Here is a 27,414-nt window from a genome sequence, read left to right on the forward strand (position 1 = left end):
AACTGATCTGCAAAGCAGGGCCTCAAGCGTCAGCAACCTAAATTGTGTGCTTTCCTTTGAGGGAAGTCCTAAAAGCTGCTGGCAATGCCAGTCTTAACTGGCCAATTTGCACTGTTTTTGTCCGAATTTATGAGAAGCTATTACTTTTCCAAATTTTACCTTTGGATCCATCATCTCCTCATCATCATCCCCTTCCTCTACAGTGACATCATGACTGGTGATTTCAAATTCCTTGATGTCTGGGTTGTTATCCATACCAGCACAGAAGAACACCAAGGCTGTGATGAAAAAAAAAAAAGGCTAAACATAAGGTGTTTAGCAAGCGCTCTGAAATGCTTGCTCTTGCCATTCTAGTGTTGACCTCAGCTGAACGGTCTGGCCATTGGGGTTTGTGCACTTTGTGCTGACTTCCTCTCCCTTGCCGTCCACAGAATGAGGGCAGTTCTCTTGCCTGACATAACGTTTCTTCCTAAAGTGTTATCCCGTTTCCACCTTGATCAGGGCATCACCTTGTCTACTTTTTTGCAGAATCCTTTCTTTTCTTTAGAACTTTTTCTGCTCTCTCTGGATATTTCTAGGGAATTCCCCTTTTATGTTACAAGAATTATTTCATGTCTACATTTCTCCCAATTCTTTGTGCATTATGAAATTTCCACAGTAACGTTTGAGCCCTTTGTGTTTTGGATGGTTGATTCCATCATCTTGGTATAATCGTTTACTCTAAATGGTAACCTTAAATGGTTTACCTGCCTATGTCTCCTCACCTCAAGAACAACTCCAGTAGGTCAGTGGCCATATTGACTGCTGACCTCTGAGTTATATACCTGGCAGAAGCCTGTGGGGGGGGGGGCAGCTACATGGTCCTAGCCATCAACCTTCATTCAGCATTATTATGTGCTGATGCCTTTTTTGTCTGAGTGGTTCTACCTGCCATCCTTGCTTTTATATCCCTCATGTCTCCCATATGTGTGAGTTGAAGAAACCATGAAGATGGCAGACAGGTTGTTTGCCTGTAGCTGGTTTTTAAGTAATCATCTGTGAACTGACATCAGCTTTCTCTCTTTCCTGTCTCCTCCTTCCTCTTGGCATCCAACAGGAACCGAAGGGCTAGAGTTGAAGTATTCATTCATTTCCATTTCCATACTGCCTCATTAGTGTTGCCACTCTCTGGGTAGATCATCATATGTTGTGCATGTGCAGTGGTGTTTCTTCAGAAACTACTGAGCTCTAGAAGATTCTGGACATGCTTCTACACAGGTGTGAAATTCATATGTGTGAGTTCACAAAAGACTATTCAAAAGAGCTACAGTTACAAGTAAGCAAACTGCCCATACCACAAGAGTACTGTAGTTGTATTTCTCAGTTTATTGTCATTTAAGGCTCAGTTTATTGTCATTTAAGGCTATTTTATTCAGTAGTTAGTCGAAAACATACTGGTACAACTTCTTCATAACTAATGCAGTAGTTGAAGAAGAGTGAGACTAGCTTCCCATCGTCCAGATTAAAATTCATGTAGGAACTTGGGAAGGTTGCGATGCCTTGTGCTCTATGGATTTTTCTACAAGATTTCATTTTTATTTTGATAGTACAGATTTTGTCTTTCACTTTGCTGGATAACGTGCACAGTGTACTCCTCTAGTTGTGTAAAAAGATTTTTAAAAATCTATTATGTCTTTTAGAAAAGAAAATTATAGCTGAAATGTTAATCCAGTGAGGTAGAAGTAATGTTAACTACATTTAGTCTCAAAAGACTGCCTTTATTTTCAAGTACTGTATTACACATTTTGATTTGCACGCCCCTGTTTTCAGAATGTTAAGCAGCTAAGATCTTCCTAAAATCTTCCTTAACATAATGTGCCAATATCTTTCTTTTTCTCTTCTTCAGTTTTTTTAAAAAATTATTATTATTAGGAGAGTTGTTTATGTGCTGGCTGGCTTCTTAAAATATGATGTAAGCAGCAGGGGTTTTCTATAGCACTGTATATAGTTGCAAACCTCTCACAGATGCTAAGTCCTCCCATTTTTGTATCTGCCTTGTTACCTGGATTTTGGAACATTTGTGGAACAGAGGAAACTAATGGCCAGACTCAGATATAATGCCAAAATGGGGCTTGGTATTAGAGATACTGTGGCATTTGCTCATGTGCTGATAATATGAATCAGTCTTATACTGAGTGAGACCAATGATTCATCTAGCTCGGTGCTACACAGATGCACAGTTACAAGATGGGAGATACCTGGTTCCCTAATACTACAAGTGAGAAGATCTTGGAATTGTAGACCACAAGCTGAATGTGAGCCAACAGTGCAATGTCTGCCAAAATAAATAAATAAATAAATAAATAAATAAATAAATAAATAAATAAATAAATAAATAAATCTATTTTAGGCTGCATTAACAGAAGTAGAGTAGTCAAATCCTGTGAAGTGCCAGACCCCCTCTATTTGGTACTACTTAGGCCTCATCTTTAGTACTGTGTCCAGTTCTGGACATCACACTTTAAGAAAGGTGCTGACAAACTGCAGCAAGTTCAGAGGAGGGCAGCAAGGATGATCAGGGGATTGGAAACCAAGATCTGTGAGGAAATACTGAAAAAACCTGGGCATGTATAGCCTTGAGAAAAGAAGACTGAGGGGAAATATGATAACACTTTTCAAATCCTTGGAAAAGGTAGCCATGCAGAGGAGGGGCAAGATCTGTTCTTAAACATTCCAGACTGCAGGACATTTAATAATGGGCTCAAGCTGCAGGAAGCCAGATTTAGGCTGAATATCAGGAAAAACTTCTTAACTATTAAGAGCAGTATGACAATGGAACCTATTACCTTGGGAGTTGGTGAGCACTCCAACACTGGAAGCATTCAGGAGAACATTGGGCCACCATCCGCCAGATACCCTTTGATTTGGATTGCTGCCTTGAGCAGAGGGTTGAACTCAATGGCCTTATAGTGCCTTCCATCTTACTTGTTCTATGATTGTATTGTTAAGGGACCAGGGATGCTGAGTTTCTTGAATTTTTTATGTGATCTGTGACTTCCCTTTTAACAGAGCTGTTCTAAAGTGTTTTAATTGTGCTATAATAGTACAATGGGTTTCATTATCTTATTGTTGTTGTTGCTTTTAAAAACTGCATTGTAAGCTGTGTCGGTTCTGGAAGAGAGGTAGCATGTTAAAAATGAATAAACAAACCATAATCCATCATTGAGGGAACGAGCCCTGTGCCCATGTGTTCTCTCCTCCTCTGCTGTTGGCACAGTCTGAGTGGGTTAATCCTGTTTTGCAGCAAAACATACTTAATAATTAGTTTGAGCCAGCAAACTGTAAAGTGTGATTGCCCTCCAAACTAGAAATTTAGAGCAAAGCAAACTGACAAATGGGGATTTCTACTAATGCTACCTGGAGATGCCACGTCTTGAAATGGATGCTTTTAGCATATCAAGTATGTGACCTCCCACTGAAGGCTTCTTCCCAGAGTGCTGAGCTGTAGTTCGACACGGCTGGTGAATTAGCCCTGCATTATAGGTGGTCGAGTGGAGTACAGTGGTGCCTCGCATAGCGAGGTTAATTGGTTCCAAAAAAAACATCGCTATGGGAAAACATCGTTAAGTGAAACGTGTTTTCCCATAGAGATGCATTGAAAACCGGATAATCCGTTCCAATAGGAATGGATTATGCGGTTTTCTCCCCCACTATCGGGCGCAGCCCTTTGGGAGAAGCCTCGGGGGAGGGGGGGAAGACGGCATCGGCTCCTGCCTTCTCCCCCACCACCTGGCTTCTCCCAAAGGGCTGCCCCGACTGTGCTTGCAGCAGCGGAAGAGGTGCCCGGTGGAGGAGAAGGCAGGAGCCGATCTGTCATTTCTCCTCCACCGGGCACCTCTTCTGCTGCTGCAAGCACAGTCGGGGCAGTCCTTTGGGAGAAGCCGGGCTGCTCCGAAGAAAGGCAGAAGCCCATCCGATCTCCCCTCCCAACCATCGGGAGCAGCGGGAGAAGCTGCCCGGTGTGGAGGGGGGGGGAGATCGGATGGGCTTCTGCCTTTCTTCGGAGCAGCCCGGCTTCTCCCAAAGGACTGCCCCGACTGTGCTTGCAGCAGCAGAAGAGGTGCCCGGTGGAGGAGAAATGACAGATCGGCTCCTGCCTTCTCCTCCACAGGGCACCTCTTCCGCTGCTGCAAGCACAGTCGGCCATGCCTCCCACCCTTCTCAAGCCGCAGGAGGTGGGTGGTGGGTGGGAGGCATAGCCGGACTCCTCGCCAGGCACCGCGGCTCCGATCCGATCTGAGCCGCGGTGCCTGCCGAGGAGTCCGGCTATGCTTCCCACCCCCACCCCCACCTCCTGCGGCTTGAGAAGGGGGAGGCATGGCCGGACTCCTCGCCAGGCACCGCGGCTCCGATCCGATCTGAGCCGGGGTGCCTGCCAAGGAGTCCGGCTATGCTTCCCACCCCCACCCCCACCTCCTTCGGCTTGAGAGGGGTGGGAGGCATGGCTGGACTCCTCGCCAGGCACCGCGGCTCCGATCCGATCTGAGCCGCGGTGCCTGCCAAGGAGTCCGGCCATGCCTCCCCCTTCTCAAGCCGAAGGAGGTGGGGGTGGGGGTGGGAAGCATAGCCGGACTCCTTGGCAGGCACCGCGGCTCCGATCGGATCGGAGCCGCGGTGCCTGGCGAGGAGTCCGGCCATGCCTCCCACCCCTCTCAAGCCGAAGGAGGTGGGGGTGGGGGTGGGAAGCATAGCCGGACTCCTTGGCAGGCACCGCGGCTCCGATCCGATCTGAGCCGCGGTGCCTGGCGAGGAGTCCGGCCATGCCTCCCCCTTCTCAAGCCGCAGGAGGTGGGGGTGGGTGGGAGGCATGGCCGGTCTCCTTGGCAGGCACCGCGGCTCAGATCGGATCGGAGCCGCGGTGCCTGGCGAGGAGTCCGGCCATGCCTCCCACCCTTCTCAAGCCGAAGGAGGTGGGGGTGGGAGGCATAGCCGGACTCCTCGGCAGGCACCGCGGCTCAGATCGGATCGGAGCCGTGGTGCCTGGCGAGGAGTCCGGCCATGCCTCCCCCTTCTCAAGCCGCAGGAGGTGGGGGTGGGGGTGGGAAGCATAGCCGGACTCCTTGGCAGGCACCGCGGCTCAGATCGGATCGGAGCCGCGGTGCCTGGCGAGGAGTCCGGCCATGCCTCCCACCCTTCTCAAGCCGCAGGAGGTGGGGGTGGGGTGGGAAGCATAGCCGGACTCCTTGGCAGGCACCGCGGCTCAGATCGGATCGGAGCCGCGGTGCCTGGCGAGGAGTCCGGCCATGCCTCCCACCCTCCTCAGGCCGTGGGGGGAGGGTGGTGGGATCCATCCGGATCCCCCCACCCTCTCCCCGCGGCTTGGATCCCACCCGCGGCAGGCTACCCCATGCATGGTCGGACTCCTGAAAGTCCGACCATGGCCGGGGAAGCCAGCCGCGGGGAAGGGGAATCCCAGCGGTGGCCTCGGAAGGACCCTTCGGAAGGGTCCTTCCGAGGCCACCGCAGGCATTTTCCCCCAGCTGAGCTGCGGGAGCACTCCTTCGGAGGCTCCCGCCGCTCAGCTGGGGGAAAATGGTGCCTATGGGGAAAACATCGCAAAGCGATTTTTCCCCATAGGCAACATCGTTATACGATCGCAAAAGCGATGGCAAAAATGCCATCGCTATGCGAATTCATCGTTAAACGGGGCACTCGTTATACGAGGCACCACTGTATTTCTGACTGTAATAGACTGTCTGTATGTAGCTAAGGAGGAGTAATGGCAACTGGGCCTGATTGTCTGAAATAACATACAGTGGTGCCCCACTTGATGACAACCCGGGCTTGACGACGAAATCGCTTGACGATGAGGTTGTTTGCGATTGCTATAGCGATCGCAAAACGATCTTCCTATGGTTTTTTTTCACTTTACGATGATTAGGTCCCTGTTTCGCGAACCGATTGCTCGCAAGACGATTAAAAACAGCTGATTGTTGGTTAATGGCTCCCCGCTGTTTTCCGGAGCTATTTCCGCAAGACAGGGATTGCAAAATGGCCGCCCTATGGAGGATCTTCGTTGCACCAGCAGGTATTTCCCCCATTGGAATGCATTAATCGGTTTTCAATGCATTCTAATGTGGTTTTTTTTCGGTTGACGACTATTTCGCTTAACAGCGATTTTCCTGGAAAGGATTATCGTTGTCAAGTGGGGCACCACTGTACTACCCTCTGGGATTGGCTGGCAAATCAGAAGGAAAAACTGTACAGAAAATTTACAGAAAATTTCCTACCAAAGGTTTTGTTTGTGTGTGGTGCAACATTCTGTCATTTAACCTCCCACATGCAGTCCACAATAGGACAGGTCAGACATAGGATTATTATCTCACTAAGAACTACTTAGTGTTAAAGATTACTTGGACCATAAACAGTCCATGCATTGTTGTAATTAATTCATTCAATTTTCCTTGTCAGGTTCTGGTGATAATCTTTGTGCTCCGCAAGAAGTAACTTGTGAATCAGGAATTGTGAAGAAGGAAATAAAAATGTGGTTCAGTCCTCGTAGTAGGAAGATGAGATTTACTCTGAAGAAGAAGTCGGAGAGGGCAGAACAGCCTGTGACACCCAAGGTGGTGACAAACAAGGACAGCCAGCCTCATGACCCATCTTCAGTGTATGACTTTGTTTCCTCTCCTCCTTCTCAAGGTCCTTTCAAAGAGGGTCGAAAAGCTCTGCCGAAATGTAAGAGGAAACTGAAGAAAAGAACTTTAAGAGACATTAACCAACAATGGGGTTTGCTTGAGGGGAGACAGAAGAACATCAGTAGACGTGGAAAGAGCAGCCCGAATGAAACCAAGGAAACATCAGTGTCATTTTGCAGTCAAACAGTGGTCATCCCCAGTCCTGACCCCCAAAGCCCACCAATGCACAAGCCTATAATGGGAGAAGGTGATGTGCAAAATGCAAACGAACCCAGTACAGGTGGTAGCAGTACATCTGTGAAATACACAGGGAGGAAGAGCAGCGATAACTTGTCTGGCACATGTGGTGCTGATGTGGAGAGCCTGACTTCTGAACAGTGCCTCCCCTCTGAATGGGAAACACCCTGGCTGAAACGGAGCAGGCTACTGACTGGATCTCCCACTTCTTTCTCAAAACGTCTCAGAAGGAAGGAGCAGAGCTCTTGCAGGAGAATGTCATTGGTAAAAGGGTCTCCACGGCAGTCATCTGAACATGTCCTTGGTAAAACCTCTCCTACCTTTGACTGTGTAAAGTCTACACCAACTGTTAGCACCATCTTCACACTGAGAAGCGCTGGAAATTACAGTGGAAGTAACAAAGTAGTTCCAGAAACACCACCTTGGACCAATAATCCTACTCAAAGAGCAATACAGGGAGTCCAACTTTTCTCCAAAAAATCTCCCAATAATTTATCAGCCAAGAGAAATCATAAAGGAGAGACACTACTCCACATTGCTTCCATTGAGGTAGGCTGCATCTCTTTCTTTCTGTAACAGAATGTCAAAGTGCTTGTCATGCTGTGGACAACATACGTATGGATATGGTTTATATACTGCAAGGATCAGTAGCAATGATGCACATTTTATCCTCCCAAAATTTGGAAGTAACTCATTATAAATAACAAGTCACTTGTAGATTTTTGTTTTTTTACAATAACTAGTATGTTACATTACAGTTGTTACATAAGAAGGGATACTGTAGCTTTACTCCTTTTGTAGTGCAACTGTAACTGGATTTCGGAGCTTTTAAGAATCTGCTTCAATAATTACAGGGTGTGTTTTGTATAACTGACCAACAGCTGATGGTACTTCTGAAAAAGTAACTATTTGGGTACATTTGAATAACAAGAGAATAAATAATTACTTTAAAATCCTACCTATAGAAGTAACTACTGTTGCAGAAGGTTTTGCTGTAAATAATCACTTCTGCATGTTCTCTCCCTCAGCAGTTTTCCCAGCTCCCCGTCAAAAAACTGTCAGTCATTTTATCATGGAAAAAATCCTTGTCTCCATCTGATTGTTGGATACTTTGATCGGGTGGTTAGAATGCTATTTGCATCAAAGGCATTGAATAACTATATGTTTTTCTTCTTTGGATGTCCAAGTTTGGTTTGTATAAATGTTTGAGGATTTGTAACCCAGCTTGGTGGTTGGTAGAAAGGGCGAGTGAAATTGCTGCAGCTCATGAAGGAAAATAGACTTTCATATTGTACTCACATACATTCCTTTTCCTGAAACCCCATCTGTCTTCATAAGATCTGTCTGAATGAATTTGGTGTAACTTGCTTTCTGTAGTTGAATTTTGATCTAAGTATCTATATCCCCTATACAGTTATTCTTGCTGAAATAAGTTTCTATTTTAATGGACGTAGAAGCTGCACGTTATTGCATACAAATTCCCTATCTAAAATCACTTATATTTAATTAGTCATTCGGGGGGGAAATTGTATTGATGAGAGTGCTTCTGCTTGGAGGGAATTGCTGTTCCTTCAGTTCATTGAAATCAGCATTTTCTTCATTAAAATACCGTGTGCAAACTATCCCTGGTCTCTTTCCACAGAGATATTTGTAAAGGAAGCTGTTAAGCGAGGTTATACTGAAAAACTCACTTACCTTTGCAGTTTTCTCCTAATGAGAGTCCCTTTCCTTGAGGTTTGCAATATGTTTCTACATTTCAAAGAATGAAGTACTGTAATTCTGATGGGAATGAGAAACGAGAATATTCCTATTATTGTTCTAATATTCAGCCTTTGGTCAGGGAGAATTTACATTAAACAAGTGGACAAATTAGTATTGCATTGTTTCTGTTAATAGCTTTTTCTGCGTGATTTGGGATGCATCATTTCCTATTTAGTCTCCTAATCTATAATAGCAAAAGAAGTCCTTTCTGTCTAGGACTGTTTAGAGATTGCTCTGAATGCATGGTATGGGAAAGTAATGTGCGTCATTGTACTCCTCCACATGCAAGGGTATTTCTGAGGAGTGAACTGTGGGCAGGTCTTTGTCAGCCCTGTTTTCTGTGGCCTTTAGTAACGGAGGACTGACACAGTGGTTTACAAACCATTGGTGAGAATCAATGACTCTTTTGCAGATAGGGAGCTTCAAAAATCTTCTAAACTTAAGTAAGTTTGGAGGGGAAGTGTGAACCATTGTTTTCTAAATTAGACATCATAGCAAACAGGCCACTGTCAAACAGAAAATGGGAAGGAGAGATGGGCATTATTTCAGGCCATGGTGGTCCTTATGCTCTAGCCCTGTCTTAGCAAGCTTCTGTTCTTTGTCAGGGTGGCAGTGAGAAACAGAAAAGGAAGTGGTAGAGGGGCAAAATGGAAGTAGTCTGGCAACCGGAAGCAGAAGTATGCAAGACCAGAGGTCATGCATGACCTTCCAGCCCTTTAATGATCAATTAATTTACATTTCTATCCCGCCCAACAAGTAGCTAGGCTACTGCTCTGTATGGCGCATAGTATAAACAACTGCAGATTAGAGACCTCTCTAGGATGTCACATACAGTGTATAATTAATTATTTTTATTTTTTAAAAACATGTTATTGGTTTTTCATTCTATCTACATTCAGTTCATGCTTATTAAACATCATGTCACATGGGTTGCTTTTAATTATTTGGGGTTTTTTTGCATCTTGGTGTCTTAGTTGTTCCTTCAAAATCTTTACATTTTTAAAACATTTGAACCAATCATATATGTATTTTAGTGTACAATATTGGTACTATCATAATATTGCTCTCTTTCTTATACAGTGTTTCTCAAAATCTTCTAATAAGATACCTCATAAAAGCAATTCTGGTTTCAAATCTATATAATTTCGTGGCAATTTAACCAACCAACTTTGTATTTTTTTATTAGTGATAACTAAATAGATTCCTAAACATAATAAATGATTTTAGTCATTTCTATCTCCACATTTTCTGCTATGTCTATACCAATATCATATCTTGTTGCTGTTGTTCAGTTGTTAAGTCATGTCTGACTCTTCGTGACCCCATGGACCAGAGCACGCCAGGCCCTCCTGTCTTTCATATCTAATATATGTTAATTAAGTACTCTTTGTTTTACCTCTTCTTATATCTATAATTAAAATATATTAGATATCATATCTATGTTAATTGAGTACTATTTGTTTTACCTCTTCTTATATCTAGCTTCAATTTACCTTAAAAGCCACCATGTTATGACACTGATTAGTGATCTCTTATTTCAGTTTGATTCCCTTTTCTTGTAAGATGTGTCTCCTTACAGTTCCAGAGGTTAGGTGTATACATATTTCAATATTGAAGACCATCTTAATGTTTTTTTTTCCCTTTGCATTTTTCTAAGCGACTCCTTCCCTTATTTGTCTTTTCCCAATTCTCATTCCTAGCTCTCTAAAGATTCTGCCATCCCTAGTACCATCTGTGTTCATTTTTTGCACTTGATATATAACCAATAGATCTTCCAGGTTATTTTTAATTAAATCTGCTGGTTGTCTCTCCATATCTTCCCTTAGCACACCTAAAATTCTCCTCAGCTCCATGGTTGAAATTAGATATCCTAAAAGTTCTACTCTAGTTCCCTCCAGCCCCTCCTTTGATTGGCATACATCATCCACCACCCTCTCATTTCCTTGTCCATTATTCCCTGTCTCTTGTTGACTATAGTCCTTCTTTAGTTGCTGGTTGAATAATTTCATCCCTTCATTGTGGGCTCTCAGTGTTTCTATGATTGCTTGAAGGGTGGATTTTGTTTCGTCCCAAAAATTCTCTTGTTGTAGCATTATATCCCAGATATCAAACAATTGTATTCCAAGTAAACATTGTCCAGTTGCTTAGTAGTTATCAGTCCAATTCCATGAATACAGTGCTTGCTTCCATAGGTCCATTTAAGTAGATTGGTCATCTTTAGGGTTAAACTTAAAATCCAGTCTCAGACCTGGAGGATTTCCCCTCCTGGAAGGCTGAAGGTCACTTGCTCACCAGTTCTGGGATTTTTGCCAATGCTGTAGATAGTTGTAGTCAAAACATAACCCATATAACTCCAGGGTTGTTAGCTAATAAGAGAAAGATTTCTTACGTTTCTAACTCCAAAAAATACCCAACGTCTTTCCTTGAAGTATAATTAAATCTCTAATTGGTGTCCAATTTATTTTCTTTGCGTTTCTTCCTCCTTCCAGATCCACCGTTGCTCCGTGAATGTTGAAGCTGAGAGACGCTATTTCTGTTATAGGGAATTGTTTTGTCCAGGGATAGTCATAAAGCCATATAGTTATAAAATATTTCTCACCCAATGACAACAGATGATTTTAATTAAGCTGGTTTATCGCTTCTCAATTGCCAGCTGCTGACGACTTGCAAGCAAGCTTTCCAGCTGCTTGATTCCGCCCCCTAGTTGTTTGAGGAATTTCCCGGATCAAACTGTGATAACCGCCATACTCACCCACCCCCCAGTGATCAACAGGCTTCCCAAACAGGTCGGAATTCAGCCCAGGGCACAGAACTCCGTATCGTCCCAGCGTCAAGCTAGAAGTCCATTAAATTGGTGGTCCCCAACCTTGGGCCTCCAGACATTCTTGGGCTACAACTCCCAGGAATTCTGGGAGTTGAAGTCCAAGAACATCTGGAGGCCCAAGGTTGGGGACCACTGCATTAAATAATTATATGCTACCACGTCAATTCCAATTTACAGCAACCGTTTTCAATGCATTGTAGGTATTGGGCACTCCGGGTTTGTTCACCAGTCCCTTCTTCTCATGGTGCCCTGGGACTGTGGAGCCAGCACAAGGCCACGCAGCCTGACTCTTCTCCTGGGAGGCCTGGGACGGCATTCAGGTCCTGCAGTCCGATTCTCCATCCTCTGGCCTCCAGCCAGCTACACAGTGTTAAATAGCTAGGCAATATTACCCTGACAGGGTTAAATACTATTTACCTTTATCTCTTGTTTTTCTGCTGAAATAAAATAACTGGTTTTTGAGCATTAAAATTCACTGAAGATTTAACCCAGGTGCTGGTTCGGATCCTCAGCAAAAAAAGTATTTTTGTTTCCCCCTATTAGTTTCCCCATTAAAGTTTTCTGAATTTCTTCTCCAATTATGTTTGTCGATTTGTCAGTGTAATGGAAACAATCTTGCAGGAGTGTAGATGAGAATTACACTTAATTCTTCTGGGACTTCATTAATTATCAAATAAATCCATATTATTTTCATTAGTTTGTAGGGCTTAATACACCAAACTTAATGAAAGTTAAATGAGTTGTACGTTTTGGACTCTTAAAAAGAGGATTAACAACACTAGGCATTTAAAATTAAATGTGTTTTGTTGTTCCAGATCAATCTAAACTGGAATTGCAAGAAGGTCTTTCCCATTTTACTACTTTGACACTCATAATAAACATCTTAAAAGTACACTGGCTGTGAAAAAGGATTCTAGAGTTAGATGAGTTTACATCTGAACTGCATTAATAAATAGAAGCAAATGTAGCCATTTTCTTAGTAAACTGGAATCCCTGCTTTTTATTATCAACCATATTCATTAAAGGTGAAAGAGAAAAGCAGTTAAAATATAAATAAAAACCCATTGTCCTCTTGGAGAGGAGTCACAGTCTCCTCCGCTTTTAAGTGGGTGTATTGTTCCATAATTCTCTTAATGCTGTAGTTATATCTGTAACCAGAAAAAAATATATATTTGATGTTAAGTACAAAGTTAAGTCTATAAACACCCTTCATAAAAACTGTACTTATGTTTGTGCAATTGAATTTTTGCAAGCCCTTTGTCCCTATTACTACGTACATGCTGGCTGTGCCACTACTACAGCTACTATTACTAGATGTTAGTTAGTTTGTTTTAAGGTAATTCTTCTTTTGGGGAACGGACAGTTACACACACTGTCCAGAGAAGCTTCTGGGTAAGATTTGCTGGGCTGTTGTTGCCTGAGTCCTGCCCTAGGACTGTCTTCTTAAACAGAGTAATGCTGAAAAGTAGGCACATGAGCTCATGCTGTTTCTGACAAAATAACATCCTAAACTAGCCGCAGAGTTGATCTGCAAAGTACAAGAAGCAGTAAAAAGTGTAGATGCCTCTGCTTTTCTTGCTTCTCCGTCCCTGTTCCAAGGGGAATGAGAGTGCCTTGTAGTCAGTGGCATGCAACTTGCCCATAACCTTTTATTTAGGAATGCTAAAAGTGACACCTCTATCACTTCCCTCTCTGCTTTTGTGCCTCTTATCACAATCTGTGTGGCTTCTCATTTTCCTCAGTGTTCTGGCATGATCATTAATCATCTTACTTAGAGAGTAGCTTTTAAATTTTTGTGTGAGTGTGTGTGCTTTTAATCTTCTGAGGGGGAAGTATCTCATTGCTTTGGAAGGTTCTTGCTCATTTGTATTGAAATGCCACCTACTGTGCATAACTGTGTGAATATCTTATTAAAAGCACTAATTGTCTCCACTTTCAAGTTCTGAAACACCTTGGTTTACTTCAGAACGTTGCCAGTCATCTTACCCAATTGCAGTTTCCTAAGCTGGGAGACAAATGCACCATCTGATACACCCGGAGCACTGTTTTCCTCCCTTGATCTTTTCTGATGAATCACAGTTTTTGTTGATTTTTCTGAACCCCTGAATTGGAAAACTTTCTAATGCCACAAAACCTGGTCTGATTTAGCATGTCTGTTTCACCTGTATAATATCCCAACAGCCCATATGAATTTGAACTGAAATATTCGATTTGGGGAAAATAAAATGTGTTGATTAAATATTATGTTCTACTTTATTTTTATTAGACTGCTTTATGTTTTTACTAAAACATGCACTTCCTTTACAATTTTCGTTTAAATTTAAGGAGAAAAGGCACTGAAAATTGTTGACACAGTGGCTTGAGCATACTCTACAAACTGCACAAACCTGCTGTTGTCTATGTATGTGTTTCCAACTTTTTCCACTGAAGTCATTAGGGCAACTCCAGTTTCACTACCACTGTCCTTAAAATTACATGCCCTACTAAATTCAGTTTCAGATTGAAACAGTTAGGCTGTTAGGATTCATTGTTACTAATGGATTTTATGAAATGATTTTTTTAAAGAAATACAAAAATTTCCATGGAAAAGTTAAATGCTAGAAAAAAACTTCCCACCTCATATCATAGTTCAATAATGAGATTTTCTGCCCTGCTGTAAGTAGCTACAACTGTATAGGATCACTCTCCTCCTTTCTTTCCATGTGGCTGTGGAATAAAGATAACATCTATGCTTCTGGAATAATCACATGAGTTTTGCCTACTTGTTTGGGTACCCAGGTCGGAGGAAGGGAGACCGAGGCAGAGAATCCACATTGTGTCAGATATGTGGCTAGAGGACTCAGATCCGTGGCCTGTGTATGCAGCAGCTAGGGGAGATTCCCCACATGGAAGTGGTACTGTAGCTACAAAGCTACAGCTGTTCCTTAAGTGAGCTGTGTTAAAAGTGCTGCAGAAAACTGGAAAGCTCTCCTTTTTTCATCAGGCTAATTTCACCTTGTTTTGCAAACAGTTTATGCAATCAGTTGTCTTCTGTAAAAAGTTAAATCCTCTGGGCGATAACAGTAGCTCCTGGCTAATGGCAGGTCATGAAATTCAGTAGAAAAATAGCGGAAGCCTCCAGAAAATCTCCTTGCTTCCCCAATTTTGCTTTCCTCTTTTCAGACAAGACCAATTGTATTTGAAAGCTGAGTGCCATTAAGTGGATATTGTCATTTTTAGGTTGTGCTGAGATAAAACAGGTTTGTGAGTTATAATTTTAGTCATTTTTGGATCAAAGCGGCATCCAGGAACTGTCTTATCGTATCTATAAAAATACAGAAGGAATTTAGGAATGGAAGACCTAAAAATGTAGCATTCAATTCCCAAATACCAGTGCTTACTTCCCATCATTTTATGCGTTTTTCTCCCAATTGCTGCTTTCATTTGAGATGGGCTTACTGCTTTCTCAGACGTTTTAAATCAGCTTTGAATCTGTCATAAATGATTTTTCTACTTTTTCTGAGACTGGGAATTGAAACTAAGGACAGAATGCTATTTTCTTCTGCTGTATTCATATACAGTACATCATTTTAAAATGAGATGTACTCACAGGTTGGGCAATTCATATTGTTTTCTTTGTTTTCCTATCTCTTCATTAGAAAATAACTTTTTTTCCTCTGATGCTCTTCCTAAATACTGATACCAGCATGCTTGCATTCAGGAGTATGATAAGGCCCCGATGCTCCCCTGAGCTCTTTTCTATAGCAGCCCCACACAACCTACCTTGCAGTGGTGGCCTGGAGTAAGACTTCCATCCCTTTGTGTCATGTAGACCAGTGGTCCCCAACCTTGGCCCTCCAGATGTTCTTGGACTTCAGCTCCCAGAAATCCTGGCCAGCAGAGGCGGTGGTGAAGGCTTCTGGGAGTTGTAGTCCAAGAAAAAGGTTGGGGACCACTGACAACTGCAGTGGCTACAGTTCAAGCAGCGCAGCAGAGGCTTTGGGAAGTGGGGGTCTTAAGGGGACTTAGTGTCCATACTGAGAACTCAGGCACCCTGGGAAAACTCCTTTGCAGGGTTTGATGGTCTCTTGTCTTTCCAACATACAATTTATTTATCTAGTGATGAAATATCCTGATTTTTACCACCAAAGCCCTGAGCGCATTGGACAACATAAAACTGTAATACAATACAGTACATCATATATTTAATGATAATCATGTGCTGTCAAGTCCATTCTAACAAATGGCAGCCCTTTTAAGAGTTTTTTTTGAAATAGAGAGTACTCAGAAGGGGTTTCCCATTCCTTCTTCTGGGGCAGCCAAAAGTTCATTAAAATCAAGCCTGCCCTGAGGATGGGTTGTTGCCTGGTCTGCTTCCATAACCACCTCCGTATCTTGGTCTACCCAGACCAGGCCTCTTTTATTGTAACATGTTGTCAGGTAGTTTGTTGTGGTCTTTCTGGGAGCTTGTAGGGTGGCCGCTAGATAACCATGTTTCCTAGTTCTTTGTTTTTCACTCTCTATGCTGAGAGAATTGGAAGAGAACATAAAAAAGAGGAGCAGGAAAGACCTGATTTGCACATCCCCCTTGATCTTCTGTTTTAGGTGCATAATATATTTTTATCCTACATATATTTAGCATATGTTGGTAGCCGCCCAGAGTGGTAGAATATACCAGATGGGTGGGATATAAATCAAATAAATAAATAAATAAATAAATAAATAAATAAATAAATAAATAAATATTCTGTAAATAAAACCTGTTGAAAGTGTAGAGAGTTAAAAAGGAAGGGCTTTCGTGGACGTTAATGTGTTCCAAAGCTTTTCGTTCTCCTTGTTTTGGTCAGGTGTGACATTTTCTGAACGCAGCAGTGAAAGGATAAATGGCTCACCCTTGTATACTCTCCCTCCTGAGAGAGAAACAGAAAACTGACACACACACATATTCTGAGATGGAAATTGTTCTTACACTTCTGCTGAACAGCCAAAGTAACCCTTAATTTAAAATAGAATTTCTGGCTGCGTTATAGTGTTCAAACATAAGGTTTCAAACAAGTATTTCTAGGCTATTCTGTAATTCCAATCAATGGGCATGATGGACCTGTTCTTTGTATTTTGAACACTGCTTTTCTTTTAATGGGTTGTAGCCCTAGCCACATTTACAGGTTAGATGACAGATGATGTTTTTTTTAAAAGTAATTTTTTAAAAAATTTCTATCATAGATTGAGAGCTGCTTATTTTTTCATTTGTACTAGAAATATTTGCCTGAACTTCTGCATCTTTAAAGATGTTTTGATCATCTGGTCAATGTTTTTACTTGAATAAAAATGAAAATAGAGTATTTATGCACATGAATTTGGAGTGTGTATATAAAAAAATGGTGAGGGACCTAACTGAGCCATCAAGAGGTCTGGTAATACTACATGAAAATGGTGGCTGAAACTGAATAGTGTCTAAAAAAATTATGCCAATATCTGTAGCAATAAATGCTCTTTTTTCTTTAAGTGCAAATAGTGTTTTAGAGTTTCTTCACCTGCACAAATGGGAAAAGTTTGGAAGCATTTGCTTTTAATAACAGTGACTTGTTATGTTGCATCAACCTTGAGGTGTTAATCTTAACTACAACTAGTTTAAACCACTGTAGAGGTAGGTGATTGTCAGAGGTTCAGTTCTGGACGCACTCATACCAGGACCTTGGAAGGCTGAGCCCACTCCCATGACCCTCACCCCTGAAATATATTTCTTACAAAATGGTTTTCCTTTAATAAAGACCTCCCTTCTACCCACTAATGGCCAGGAATTGTTATTTTTTTTTTAATTTGGGGGTGTGAGAATGAAAGGGTAACAGGCCCCTTTCAAAACATGGCACTATTCTCTACCCTTTAGAGGGGACTTTTTAAATTTAAAAAAACGGGGTGTGGAGGTGCTGGGGAGCTGCATGTTGCCCACCTCTAATTTTAAGCTGAGCATTGTTTCCGTTGTTTGAGCTACCCATTTGTATGGTGCCATCAAGCTGATTCTGATTTATAGTAATCCCTGCCAGACTTTTCTTAGCTATAGAGTATTCAGAAGGGGTTTACCATTTACCGTTCTTCTGGGGTGCCCTGGGATTATGCAGTTTGCTCAAAGTGGGGAGTTTATACGTAAACTTCAATTAATCAAAAGTGGGTCTAGAGGCTTTAAAATTCATCACCCTGGCTATGGGAGAGGGGAAGATCATATAAGCCAAGTGGAAAGACAGGGAATCTGGGGACATGATGGGTAGCTTAATTAAAATATCCACACATGGTGTAGTTGTGGTAGAAGGGGGAAATTCCATTTTGAGGCTCAGTCACAGTAGAACAGCATTTTATGCATTCTTACTGAGAAACTGCCCCAGCTAGATAGGATTTTGCTGTGATTGGGTATGGTTCTTCTTACATTTTTTACTGAAAAGGCAAGCCATTTATTTATTTAAGATATTTATTTATATGCTGCCTTTCTGCGAAATAGGATCCAAGGCAGCTTACAGTATTAAAAGAAAAAATATTAAAAGCTAAAATAATAAATTGTTGCAATATTTAAAAAGATTTAAACAAATACATTAAGATTAGTAGATTAAAAACAGTAGTAAAAAGACATTTGAAAGACATTAAAAACAATAACAGCATTAGAAATTCCAGTTCCTCCTCACCCTTTTTGAACCTCTTCTTATACAGTCACCCTCTTTAGGCAAAATAAAAGGCTTTTAGAAAGGCAGCAAAGACAGGGCAAGCCTGATTTCCTGTATGAGGAAATTCCAGAATTTTGGAGCAGCGACAGAGAAGGCCCTCTCCTGTGTTCTCACCAAATGTACCTGTGAAGGTGGTGGGGCCAAGAGAATGGCCTCCCCCTGATGATCTTAAAGCCCAGGCGGGCTCATAAAGGGATATGTGGTCTGAAGCCATCATAGTAATTCATTATGATTTTCTAATGTTCATTTTTATAACTTATGAAGGTTGGAGAATAGTTGGCTGTCTTGGCTCAGGAGCCTTGTGGTTAAACTGCATTACTGCAGTCAATACTGCTTGCGACCTGACTTTGATCTTGATAGGCTAAGGTAGCCAGCTCAAGGTTGACTCAGCCTTCCATCCTCCTGAGACTGATCAATTGAGATCCCCCTTGGGGGCAATGTGTAGCCTGCATAATTCAATTGTAAACTGCCCAGAGATTGCTTTATGCTTTTTTTCTTTGCTTTAGCTCACCCAGTTAATTCACAGTTTCTTGGAATTCTTCCAGGCTCTTCTTAAGAGAACTGTGATGAAGAGCCAGGATGAATGCTTTTCTGTGTTCTGTGTCGCTAGAAACTCAGCATTTTACATGACAAGGCTCTTGCTCACCAGCCAGCATCTATTTGGAACTCGCCCATGATTCTTTTTTCCCCTCCTAATTATATCCACAGGCTGCATTTATTACTTTACACTGCACTGTATTTTCATGTATTTCAGTAACCCTTTGTATAAGAAACACTATCATTTTATTACTTAGTTATGAAACACCTAGAGTTGTGTAAGTCGTGCACCAAGTATTAAAAAATAAGCCACTAAAAAGTTAGGGCTGCCCCTGTCTTCAAGTTCAAATTCATATAAGTGCAGTGCCAAAGGACAAAGGAAGGGGAGAGATTTATTCTTTGGAGGAGCTTCATTGTCCCATCTTTCAGAGAAGTGAGCTGGGCTTTGTCAGTGAGGCCTCGACAGAGTTAATAGCTGAGATAAAATTTTGGACCAGAGAGCTTTTACATTCGTCACTGCAGACTTGTAAGAATTACTAGTATTTGAAAAATTAAACAGACATCATTTTCAGAAGTTTTCACTAACTGATTTTAATTTAATCTCTTGCTACCAAAAGTTATATGGGCAGTTTGAATATTGATAGATATTGAATAGAGATGAGCATGAAGCGCTTCATGCCAGGTTATGCTATGTCATTGTTGTGTGTGTGTGTGCCCCCCCCCCCGGCTCTCCCAGTCACCAGCCAGTATGTGCTGTTCCTTCCCTGCCTGTGGTGCAATCTTCCATTCCTGGCAGGAGCATGGACTTCCCTTCCTCACCTCCTCCAGCAGCTGCCCTCTCAGACAAGGAGGCAGGGCAGGGATTCCTGCAGCGCTGCTTGTGAGTGGGCAGCTGCTGGAGGAGGCAGAAAAGGGAAATCTGTGCTCCTGCTGGGACTGGAAGATCGTGTGATGGGGAGGGAACGAGCAGCATGCACCAGCTTGTGAATGGGGGAGCTGGTGGGGGGGGGAAGGAACCCATGGCACCCGTTGTGCCACACCGACAACTTAAGACAACTCAGCACGAAATACTTCATGCCCATCTCTAATGGACTAGACTGGGGAATACTAATGTGTTTTAAATAGGTTAAGTATAACAATCTCTTGAGAATATAGTTATTTCCGTCCCTTGGTTTTTTACTCTGAGCTTCCACTTATCCTGAAAATATTTTGTTCTGTTATCACAGGATAGAAATGAATTTATTTGGTTAAAGTAACTGCCAGTAAGATAAGCAATACATGCATCTCAGTGCAGGTAGTCACTGAAATATTAAGCAGGGACTTTATATAATCTTGTCTCTTCTTCCAGTATTTTAGTCACAGGATTCAACTCATTGCTTAGTGTGTGGAAATGTTTCTGTTGGCATCTGAGTTGGTTATGGGCAAAAATACTTGGAAGAGTACTTGCTTTTAGGGAAATCATTCACCAACATGATGGTAAATTTTAATCTTGTTGATCTGTACTAGCCTGTCCAGTTGGAATTCTGAATTATTAGAATTTTCAGATTGATTTTTGGAGTGATGCATAAAATGTGGCTCAATGACATTTCAAACTTTTACAGATTTGACTTGCAGTTCAAATAGTAAAATGTAGACTGTGCTGCATTCCCAGCTTTTCAACTTTCAGCTTTTCTAAAAAGCTTTATTTGCAAGCTTCTATTCCCGTGTGAGATGAATGCATTCTCTCTTTACCCCTGCCTTTCTGGAAATATCTATGAACAAAGAACATGCCCAGCAGCTCTAGGCAGCAAAATCTGCATTATTACACATTCAGGGCTGCCTCTCTCGCTGCTCCAAATCCCTTCCCATCCATCAACCTTATTTTAATAGGGATATACAGGAATCATCAGAGGGGAGACATGGTCAAGGTCACTTCAGGCTATTGGAGCAGTTTGAACTTCTAATCCATCTCTGAGAGATCTACACAGGAAAATATCAGTGGTTGTTTTGTGTTCAATTGACTGTCAGTTCTGTGTTTTGCTTTAAAAGCAATCGAGCATTTCTGAATTCCTGTTTGCATTGTTCTTGATTTTACAGTGGTGCCTCGCATAGCGATTGCTCCGCATAGTGAAGAAATTGCTTTGCGACGCTGCTTTTGCGATCGCAACAGCAATCGCTTTGCGATGGCTCCTATGGGGAAAATTCGCTTTGCGATGATCGCAGGGAAGCGATCATCGCAAAGCCCCCATTTTCGGCCAGCTGATCGGCGGGGCTTTGCAGTGATCGCGGGGAAGCGATCATCGCAAAGCCCCCACTTTCGCACAGCTGATTGGCGGTTCCAAAATGGCTGCCCGCTGTTTTGCCTCGCTTTAGAGGCACCGAAAATGGCTGCCGCAATGGAGGATTTTTGCTTAAGGTGAGTTTTGGAGCTCATAGGAAAGCATTGAAGGGGTTTCAGTGCATTTCTATGGGCTTTTAAAAATCGCTTAGCGACAAAATCGCTTAGCAGCGATTTTTGCTCCATGGACTAATGTCGCTAAGCGAGGCACCACTGTATATACATATACGCAGCTGAAAATTGATATTGATTTTCATTCTCCCAACTCACTTTAAGGTTCACCTCACTCCCAACTGGACGTCTGGCAGACATGCTGACCTTTTTACCTCTGGAAAAGGATTCTGTCCTGCAGGCACCTAAACCTTAATCTATGATGCCATTGTGTCCTGATTCACAATTATTAATCAATAAATAAGAGTTATTTCTCTCATAGGTGATGGCAGTGATAGGTCTGGAATACAGAGGTGGCAAGCTGCACAATGTTTTTTACCTTATAGAGTTGAAGGTGGAGATTCCTCTGTTACGTCATGGGACAGGGACTGCATCAGGTCTCATCCTGTGACTTCCGATTGTTAGCTTGGGGCTTCTACTTAAGTTTCAGAAATATTAGAAGTGAAGGCTAGTCAGCTTCCAGGACCCTAGCTGAGTTCCATGAGTACCTTGTGGCCTGGCTGTGTTTAACTTTCCCAAGCTAAGTGTTCACTTGCTGTTTTCCTCTCTATTCCCTTTGACAAGACCACAGTTTGTCTTTCAGTCACCTGTTAATAACAGTCCTTGTTATAGGTGCTCTCCCTTGTGTTACAAGTGTTTGGGGGGTTGGTTTGGTTTGGCCACTTGTTCCCGAAGGGGGTTAATAACAGATTTCTGCACTGGCAGTGACCAGTCGTTTTGGAATATGGGCAGCAAGTCCATTTTGAAGTATTATGAAATGCTTAGCTGCTAATTTTAGTGAACATTGCAGTACCTCATGCAGTCCTCTTGGCCATGGAGGTGCCTTTGAGTAGAGCTTCTCTGATTCTATGCGTTGCTTCCTGAGTAGCACCAGAGGCTCAGTCAGGAGCATAACCTGTCTTGGTCAGGCCTGGGATTTAGCCCAGACATGTTGGAAATCACCAGTGATTAGAATCATGCATCGTATTTGTCTAGCAGGTTGGGCATCTGTGTCATATAGTGGTCCCTTTTCCGTCCTGTACTCCTTCACCAGGTAACATTTTCCCCATCAGTAAAGATACCAAATGCCATGTAGTACTGATAAAAGTGAAATCAATTTAAAGCAGTGGCTCCCAACCTTGGGTCCCCAGATGTTCTTGGACTAAAACTCCCAGAAGCCTTTACCACTTCCTATGCTGCCAAGGATATCTAAGGGTTGTAGTCCAAAAACATCTGGGGACCCAAGATTGGGAACCACTGTTTTAGGGGTATGAGAGTATTTATTTATTTTATTTATATCCCGCCTATCTAGTCAACTCGGGACCACTCTAGGCGGCACAACTGTGCAGCAGGATAAGCCAGAGGTCTATGTACAGGAAGCCTGTGTTAGTATCTATGTGAGGTCTACTGGTGCATCCTGTTTGCTTCTATGGGCAGGAGGTTTTGTGTGTCAAACACATGTGGAGTTTTTAATTAATTAATTAATTAATTAATTAATTAATTAATTAATTAATTAATTAATTTTCTACCCCACCCATCTAGACTGAAGTCTACTCTAGGTGGCTAACAATAATAGATAAAAGTAAAAACAATATGATAAAATAAAAACATCAGTAATAATATAGTTCAAGATGGGGAAAATAATCAGGTGATGACAGGAGGAAAAGCCTGCCTAAAGAGCCAGGTCTTAAGTTTGCTCTTAAAAACACCCAGTGAGAGAGCCAGGCAGATCTCTATGAGCAGACTGTTCCAGAGGGAAGGGGGCCACTGCCAAGAAGGCCTGTTTTTTTGTTCTTTCTCGCCGGGCTTCCTTCAGCATTAGGCCTCTCAGCCGCTCTTCTTGGCTAGAACGAGTGATTCAGGTAGATCTAGGTGGGAGGAGGTGTTCCACTAGATTTTGAGGTTCTATACTGTTGCAGGCTTGTCCAACCTCAGCCCTCCAGATTTTCTTGGACTTCAACTCCCAGAAGCCTTCAGCACCACCTCTGCTGGCCAGCACCACCTCTGCCAGCCAGGATTTCTGGGAGTTGAAGTCCAAGAACATCTGGAGGGCCAAGGTTGGACAAGCCTGGTTTAGGGCTTTATATGTCATCATTAACACTTTAAAATCAATGTGGAAATGAACAGGGGGCCAATGCAAGGCACCAGAGTAGGGGAAACATGCTGATATTTTCTCACCCCAGTGAGAAGTCTGGTTGCCACATTCTGCATCGTTTGAAGCTTCCACATCAATCTCAAAGGTAGCCCAACGTAGAGCACATTACAGTAATCTTGAGACTACAAGTGCATGGATTAGAGTGGTGAGTGCCCCATCATCAAGATAGGGATGCATCTGGGCAATCCGCCAGAGACGGAAATAGGCGGAGCGGACCACTGACGCTACTTGGGTTTCCATGGTGAGCACCAGATCCAGATGGACCCCCAGGCTGCGAACCTCACTCTTCATGGTGAGAGTCACTCCCCCAAAAGAGAGGGAGTTTCCCAAACCACCAATGGAGGGGCCACCCACCCTCAAGACCTCCATCTTGTCTGGACGCAGCCTCACTCCATCCTACATCCATTGTAGTACAGCCTTCAGGCAGCGCTGAAGGGACGGAACGGCTTCCACTGTGGTTGGAGAAAAGGAAATGTAGAGCTGGGTGTTATCAGCGTACTAATGACACAAAGCCCCACACCCCCTGATGACCCCACCCAGTGGCCTCATATAGATATTAAACAGCATTGGGGAGATAATCGAGCCCTGCGGAATCCCACAATTGAGACTCCATGGGGTTGAAACACTCTCCCCAAGCTATACTCTCTGAGGACAGTCCTCTGAAAAGGATCGGAACCAGGCAAGCGCCAGGCCACCGATTTCCAACTCAGAGAGCCTCCCCAGGAGGATACCGTGGTCGACGGGTATCAAAGGTGGCTGAGATATAGAGGAGGACCAACAGAGACGTTTTGCCCCTGTCAGCCTCCCTAATAGGTCATCAAACAGGGCGACCAGTGTAGTTTCGTGAATCTTAAGTTCATTCTCTGGTTGTTTGAGAGAGAAAACAAACAAGGAGGGAAAGTGCCTGCATCCAGCTGTTATGTAAACAAATCATGAAATGGACAATGGGGACATGGGGAACAATTTAGAAGTAATCATATGGTCTGTCTATGGTTCCTCAAGGCAGAGAAGGTTAAGTCAAACATTTCACCAATGTTGATCTCTTATTTTTCATGTTCTCTGGTAGAATTTTTATCAATTGTCAGGGCACAGTTACAGAATTTTATCTTGCTATCTATATATTTTCTGTATTAAGCCATTTCTGATAGAATTTTTATTTTATTTTATTTTATTAATATCCTGGGTGATGCTTCCTAATGTTTTCCTAATGTTTGTGTTGCATTTCCTTAAGAATTGTAAATGTCCTGGTGTGTTTTTCCTCTTCTTTCCTAGGGGAATCTTTCTACTGTTGAGCACTTGCTGAAAAGTGGAGCAGACCCCAATGTTCAAGATTATGCTGGGTGGACACCATTGGTAAACCTTACTTTTTCTTAAATGTTATTCCTTGTTTTTTATTCCTCCCCAGTTCTGTTTTCTTGCTTCATCTGTTGTTCACTAAATAGGGAACACCTTTTAACTGGGCAGACAATGTTCTTTTGATACATGTTTAACGTGTTTTATGTTTTAACTATATTGGTATTATTTGATTTTATCTTAGTAAGCAGACAGAGCACCATTTTTCAGGAGAATAATAGGATATAAATGAATGTACGAGATGTAACCTGAAGAATGATCTAGAGCCAAAAAGTCCAGACATGGACACTTTCTTCTTTATCTCTCTTTGATTGTCCTCAAGAAGGAAAAAAAGAACCCTATATTTGCTGTAATTTACTTTGTTACTTTTGACAACCTGTCTCTTTCTTGCTTTTCTGTTACTTGTTCCTGTTTATGTCAGAATGAACTTTATTTTTATATCTGAATGAAGCTAATGTCTGCGCCTGCCAATGTTCCATATACTGCATTTCCAAATACAAGGAAAACAGAGTTTAGAAGTAGTCCTTTTGTTATTTCTAGCTGTGAAAATCCATTTATGATGGATACTGTATTAGAATGACTTCATTTTTTACTGCAAGAGTGAGCATATGCACCTGCTTTTCCTATCAGTCATCGCAAAGATCCTTGGAACTGATGGATTTCAGTGGTAAGCTGCTTTGGGAATTGTTCTTGGCTGGAAACAGTGCTAGAACTGTAATCAATAAAATGTGTAATTTCTTCGCATATATCATTTTGTTACAAGACTCATTTTTTAATTGTGCAAATTGTTACTTTGCTGTTCTCCATTTCAACCTCTAGCATGAAGCTTGCAATCATGGACATAAGGAGGTAGCAGAGTTATTGCTGCAACACGGGGCACTACTGAATGCACCTGGGTATCAGAATGATTTGCCGCTTCATGATGCTGTCAAGAATGGGCATACAAGTGTTGTTGAACTGTTGCTTTTGCATGGAGCTTCTCGAGATGCTGTGTAAGTAGAGTGGAAAGCTGTTCATTTCTCTTTTCAAACGAACTGAGATATAGCTTGGCTTGCTCAGAAAACACTGAGACCAAAGACTGTCGTTCTATCACAAATACAAAAAAAAAAAAAAAGCAAAATCTACCCAAATTAATCTAACCAGGCATCTTTCTTTTAAAACTACAGAAAGCACAGAGAACCATTAAAATGCCAGTAGACAACAAGTAATGATGGACTAGGGAAATACAATTTCAAATCTACTTAATCATAAAGCTGTCTGGGAAGCCCGTTGCAGATCAGCTTTTTCTCAGGCCTTGTCATCTGCAGAGGTAGGCCTATGTCTGGGTTGTACCCTGACATTCCACAAGGAGGAATTTTCTCTAGTAATAAGATTTTATACACAAGGAAGAGAAGATAAAACAGTACACCATGACATTTCATTTTCTTTTTTGGTGCAACTTCTTTTCTCCATGATAATGATCCACATAGGAAGACTTGTACCCTTAAGGCACATGGGCCAGAATTCTGTTGTGCAGTTAACTTTTAGTGGTGTTGGTATAACTTGTAGTGGTGAATTGCTATAAGTTAAGAAATCTACATAGGCACTATATGTTGCCTGAAAGTTCCATGATTTGGTATCCACCAGGTAATGGCTACTGAGATTTCTTAACTTGCAACAACTGACTGCTAAAAGTTATGCCTTTTGCATAACTACATAACAGGATTTCAGCCATAGTTTTGTGTTGATTTTACATGTTTTATGGCTCGGGGTGGGGGGTTATCCTAAAAGGCAATCCTTAAAACTTTAAAATAAACTGATAACATTTAACCTAGAATGCCCAAAATGCTTAGGAGAATATGAAGGTTTTTTTTATCTTAGGGGTATATATTGCTGTCCAGTCCCCTTGAAGCTTTTAGGCCTCCCAGCATTTGCAAGTGTCTGAAAACTAGTTTCCTCAAACAGCAATCTGGCCTCCTAATCTCAAAAAATGTCCTTGCATTGATTTTTTTTATGTGGCTATTTCTATGCAGTTTTTTGTTATTTCAGTGGTGTGCTCCTTCAAGCATCATTGTGACATAAAAGACACTTCAATAATTGCCTTAGTTTTCATTTGGTGACAGTGTGTATGCACGCACATGCACACACACTCTCTCTTGCTCTCTCTTCTTAATACTTCTCTACTTAATACTCTCTACTTCTTAATACAGGCTGGGAAATATCTGTAATGCCAGTGGCTTCTAATTGCCTTATGGAGATAAGAAAACTGGCTGCCCCTTGCAGTCAGCATCTGTTTGTTGATTGTGGATATACTGACAGGAGAGAGACATATGTGTTGAACCTTTGTGCATTTGTCTACGTCCCCATATGTTCAGGCGTGTTTGATATCTTAGAATTATTCTGAGAATACAGAATTAAGTCTAGAAATTGTTATAACATCACAGTAATGGTTGGGGCCAACGGAAGCAAATTCCATGTAACCAAGTCCACTTTGCTGGCCATAGTAGTCAAACTGAGGGGAGCAGTTTGTGATGCAGAAGGTGTGTGGATCTACTGTTCAGACGTGAAGTATCAAAAATTATGTTAAAATCCAAACTATTCAATGCAGTGGAAGTAGTTCCTTAGATTCTTCTCCATTATATGTAACATATTATTGTCACATACTATATATGCTAGAGGTGGGTCCTTTGTTCCTTGCCCAGTGACTGGATTCTTCTAGTTGAAATCTTCAC

The 27,414-nt window shown here is 42.2% G+C and overlaps 1 protein-coding gene across 2 annotated transcripts in view; it reads left to right on the forward strand.

Moving 5' to 3' along the window:
• Positions 1–27,414, forward strand: part of BARD1 (BRCA1 associated RING domain 1) — a 79,126-nt gene that overhangs the window by 27,631 nt on the left and 24,081 nt on the right. For both annotated transcript variants that reach the window (XM_020799036.3, XM_078379121.1), the window contains 3 exons: positions 6,451–7,463; positions 24,623–24,703; positions 25,523–25,695. In XM_020799036.3, coding sequence (XP_020654695.3) covers positions 6,451–7,463; positions 24,623–24,703; positions 25,523–25,695 — 1,267 coding nt within the window. The remainder of the gene's footprint in view (positions 1–6,450; positions 7,464–24,622; positions 24,704–25,522; positions 25,696–27,414) is intronic.

Source organism: Pogona vitticeps, chromosome 1 (genome assembly GCF_051106095.1).
Source record: "Pogona vitticeps strain Pit_001003342236 chromosome 1, PviZW2.1, whole genome shotgun sequence".
Lineage (NCBI taxonomy): Eukaryota > Metazoa > Chordata > Lepidosauria > Squamata > Agamidae > Pogona > Pogona vitticeps.